Source organism: Sinocyclocheilus anshuiensis, unplaced genomic scaffold, assembly GCF_001515605.1.
Source record: "Sinocyclocheilus anshuiensis isolate Anshui unplaced genomic scaffold, SAMN03320099.WGS_v1.1 scaffold437, whole genome shotgun sequence".
In the NCBI taxonomy this organism is placed as follows: domain Eukaryota; kingdom Metazoa; phylum Chordata; class Actinopteri; order Cypriniformes; family Cyprinidae; genus Sinocyclocheilus; species Sinocyclocheilus anshuiensis.
In genome coordinates, this window is record NW_015539902.1 from 1519635 (window position 1) to 1524606 (window position 4972).

Consider the following 4972-nt stretch of genomic DNA (forward strand, 5'->3'; position numbering starts at 1 on the left):
GTATTTCCTCAGCGACCAGCACGGATCAGCTCCAGGCATGACGAAGCGGATATCGTCCTCTTTTGGAAGGCCAAACAGTGCCTTCACGACATGGCGGAGGTGGCAACAGCAATACTACAGCGAGAATAAAAGTTAGCCTTCTTTGTTAGCCTTCTTTCTTTGCGTGAACATTTGGGCGGCGTTATGCAAATCTTCCCACATTGTGACCTAGACATGTGGGGGAGTGTTAGAATGAGCCGTTTTAGGTAGTCGTGGCTGACTCTTAACTTTTATAAAGAATATCTCTTTGGATTTGAAACTTTAGTCTTTGCAACTTTACAGATCTTCTTTATGCACCAAGAGCTTGTAACACTCCAAAGAGAAAGGAAAAATTGAAATCGCATCATATGACCCCTTTAATCGTACGTGAGCTCTTTGGGATATGTTCCGTTAAAAAAAATCTCAAAAGTAAAATACGATTCAATCCAAACATGGGTAAATGCAATACTAAGGATCCTAAGGTCAGATGTCCATATTTCCCCGGCGTCGCAATCAGGCACATATAAATGTCAGGAAACACGATTCCTGGCTGCATCTTTGGTAAGTTGTAAGGAACACTATATCGAGTCCAACGACTTTTAGTTTAAACTGATTATTTATTATAGGTGGATTTTTTTATTTTATTATGCAACAAAAGAACAACAACTTCAAAGACAGAATAAGAACAAAAGACAACAATGAGGGTTATATACATTAATCCAAAGCATACTATGTTAGCTTATAAGAATGGATAAGGTGGATAAAGAACTCTCAGAGAAAAGTTTCAATGACGTTTCACCCAAACCGACCAATCGACCGCCAGAATGTGAACAGCCATTGAAAAAGTAGGCGGGGATAAACTCCGCCCCTTTGAATGTGACTGACAGAAATTCTATTCAATCATAGCATTGCATACACATTGCTACACCAATCAGAGAAGGCCAGTAGCTCATCGCGTCAACTAAGCTTGGCTGCGCCGGAGGCTCGTTCTCGCCCGGTTGTCTTGTTAGTTAGAGGACGTTGGAGTCACAGTCAGGAGGGGTTCTGTATCAAATATTAATTTTAAAACAGCAAGCACTTACAGAATATCGACCCAGCATGTTCTCCCGCATCGCTAGACCTACCGCCACCCTCGTCCGGAGCTTGTCCACCTCCTCCCAGGTAAAATCTCATATTTGTGAGCATGCGAGTGCGCTAACACTAACGTTAGCCTCCATGATTTGTATGAATGTGCGATGACGTTAATATGTCAAACTGAGATTAATACAGTGTACTTTTTTCCTCTATACTCATTCGTGTTTCTTAATTAGCCATATACTACAATAGTATGATTGAAACTAAGTTAAGTAAACCTGCATCCACGTAACCTAGAAGTTACCTTGCTTGACATTTAACCATCTCATTGACAGAATAGGTGTTGCAACATTACTCATTTCTTAGTCATATGGTCTACATGTTTATGGAAGTTGCAAGGATCATTCAGTATTCCCCATGAGTCTGTTGAAATTCTGTTATCTGGCATGAGAAGGTTTTCAGTCGACCTTGCCAACTCGTTTAGTCTGCCTGTGTAGGATCATCCTGGTTCGAGGAAGTATCGCTTTGACTCACGTCCACCTTTGAAAGGTCATTACTGTAATCAGCTACTTGGCTCACTGTTGCGTAGTAAATACAACAAACAAAGTGTCTTGATCTGTAATGAGAGATCAGGCTTAATGCAGCTTTTGTTTTTGTGAACAGCAAGGCCATGGAAAAAAGCAAAAGTGCTACAGAGATGCTGTCATTTGTGCCATCTGATATGTATTATAAGGCTTATACTTTTATCTCGGCTTATACAGCAGGGACTTTCAAACTGAGGCTTTGGGACCACAAAAAATTGAAAACGGTGAAAATAAATATTAATAAATAAGATTGAACTAAATAAACACATGTAAAACGTTTAGTTAGTGAATAAATGGTAAAATAGTTGCTTTATACGAAGAAACAATAAGTCTTAAGAGTACAATACTATAGTGAGTAGAATTTAAAAAAATTAATGTAACAGAAACAAGATATTTTGCAAGTAATATTTTATACATTAATAATATAACATTTTCACTGTATACATTGAATCTTTATACATTAAAATATAGAGCTGCCTTTTAAATATTAGTAGGGGGTCCTTCTCATGAGTATGATAATATTTGTGAGTCTGTGGCATTTAAAAGATTCTTTTTTATAAAAGTATTTGACATTCTTTTTTAACATAATGCAATGCATGCATTTCAACTGCCATTTGTGTAAAACTAATTAGTTTGTTTGCGTGCTCTAAACACATTCATATGCCATACAGACTTCCTTTGCACTGTCTAAACCATTTACAGAATCCTTAATCACTTGGTTTAAACCCTGTGGTAGTAAAAATTCCCACTGGCTTTTTTCCAGACTAAAAAGGTCCCAAGGTCAAGATCAAAAAAATATGTTGTGAGTGTGAACTACATGTGTAAACGCTTATAGACACACACAATTTAAAAAATTTGCATTCAGTGGTTGTTCTATATTTTGATTTAATCACGTTTTAACAATCAGCTTATGAATAATGATCCCTCTTTAATGTATTGAATGCACACAACAATATAAAGCAGTAAATTTATTGGCCTGTGGAATCAAAGAGATAAGAGTAAGGTGGATCAGCATATATTGTGACACATTGCAATTTTTTTCTCCTTGCAGCACAATGCGAAAGTAGCTGTCTTGGGTGCCTCAGGTGGCATCGGGCAGCCCCTGTCCCTCCTGCTGAAGAACAGCCCTTTAGTGAGCGAGCTTTCGCTCTACGATATTGCTCACACTCCTGGAGTGGCTGCTGACCTCAGTCACATTGAGACCAGAGCCACTGTCACAGGTACAGAGATGGTTTCAGAACCTCAAACCCCTTAGGTTCGGGTTAGTCATTTGAGTTTTTATTAGTTGCAGAGAAATCATATTTGCTACTTTAAAGTTGGCATACAATGAAAATTCACCCTATCTATTTTCTAAATGCATCTTTTTGATCTTCTTGTGAAAGATTCATCCATGTAATAATTTGAAGCCTGTAGTTTGTAAGTAAAATTTAAACTGTGAAACAACAGACTTCTCTCTGGTCATGTATGCCAGACTTCAATCATTTAGTCCACTTAAACCTTGCCAGTTTCTTACAATAAAACTCGCATTCAGATCTGCCTCCATCCAATCAACAACTGATAGAACAAATCTCCCACCTTTTTTTTCCTCCCAAAAATCCCTCTCACTCAGATGTAATTCACAATGCAGAGGAAAAGATTCTTTCATGTCATTGTGACTTTGAATATGTCTGCTATAGCGTTCACTGTCTTGCATTGCAGGATACATGGGAGCAGATCAGCTGGGTGCTGCACTGAAAGGTTGTGAAGTTGTTGTCATCCCTGCTGGTGTCCCAAGGAAGCCTGGTGGGTATATTTTACCTCTGCTTTATTTTTAAGTACATTAAAGTCAGCATGGAATGGCATTTGTAGCCCATTTTATTTGTGCATATGTGCAATATGTGAAAAATTCATACAAGGGCTTGGAGATGTAAATGGGCTCAATTATAAATCAAAAATGTATAAAAACCCAGCAGATTTTCTCAAGATAGTGCTTTTCGTCCTTTTTCTAGGTATGACCCGTGATGATCTGTTTAACACCAATGCCACCATTGTGGCCAGATTAGCTGATGCTTGCGCCCGTCACTGTCCTCAGGCCATGATCTGCATCATTTCAAACCCAGTAAGTAATAGTATAAGGTCTCAGGAGCCTTGCATTGCTGAGATATTACTTTATACCTGCTCAGAGGTCACAAGGGTTTATAGCACTATACATGTCTGTAAGATAATTATCTATTATCCATTAAGATAATTGATAAATATTCCTATAGAAAAATAGATTCCGTATTGAATAGGGATGTTCATTTCGGTTATTTTTCCTAACCGACAACCGACGCTCGTTAACCGATTATTAACCATTAACCGACAAGATTATTTTAAATTAGAATTTAATTAAATTATAAAGGATAAGTGTCTGTGACCCGTTAAAAATACTAACATTTGTTTCCCGGGGATTAATTTTACATGCGCAAAAAGCAACAAACAACAGAACATGAGGATTCACATGGTCATCATATCACATCACGCACCTGCAGCGCTTCTGCGAGCGGAGAAAAACATAATAAAGCTAGGCTTTATTATATATATATATATATATATATATATAACAAATTAATAGGCCTATACGAGAAATATATTTTTACTTAATAAATTAAGAAAATGAAAGCAAAACTGTGCAACAAGTAGCCTAGTATGCAGAGTTTCGGTTAATTTTTGTGCTGAGCGAAAGGAAACAGACGGCAGAAAGCGGCATCCTATTTTTCTTTAGGCTTATTTTACAAAAGCGCAAAGATTTGTTTTTGTTGTGAATGTACACAAGTATAGGCAAACCTTTTACAATTCCGATTATCTTTATGACTAAAAGGAGTAGTTTCTTCCACTGTTAGAAGGAAAATATTCAAGTGATTGCGCCGGCGCCCCATGCGCACGCAGTTAAGCTTTGCTACCTTGACAATGCAGCCTGTTCATTATCATAATAAAATACAGTCAGTCAAACATATGGAAAAAAAACACAGTGCTCCGTTTAAATGTGTAGTAAAATCTGTTAAGCCGTTAAGTGTTATCACAGTACCGCCATGATGTTATGCAAAACATTTTGTTTTACGTGGATATTGGAACGCGAGTTAAGTACATAATAAATAATAATTTGCCATTCAAATACATCGCAAACACAGAAACATTTGATTTTGTGTGGAATGAGAGACCCAACGTTGGTTTCAGTTTCATTTTAGCCTAAATGAATTCGTTTTGGCTTGTCGTTTATATTGCTATAGCTTCTTATATTTTTAATTCTTGTTCTTTTCTAAATACTGTTAATTGAA

General features: G+C 37.2%; 1 protein-coding gene across 1 annotated transcript in view; it reads left to right on the plus strand.

Annotated features, from left to right (window-relative positions):
• Positions 1 to 961: 961 nt before the first annotated feature.
• mdh2 (malate dehydrogenase 2, NAD (mitochondrial)) overlaps positions 962 to 4972 on the plus strand; it is a 7513-nt gene continuing 3502 nt past the window's right edge. The window contains exons 1-4 of the mRNA XM_016483011.1: positions 962 to 1179; positions 2728 to 2896; positions 3375 to 3458; positions 3665 to 3774. Of these exons, the coding sequence (XP_016338497.1) occupies positions 1117 to 1179; positions 2728 to 2896; positions 3375 to 3458; positions 3665 to 3774 (426 nt within the window). The 5' untranslated portion in view covers positions 962 to 1116. The remainder of the gene's footprint in view (positions 1180 to 2727; positions 2897 to 3374; positions 3459 to 3664; positions 3775 to 4972) is intronic.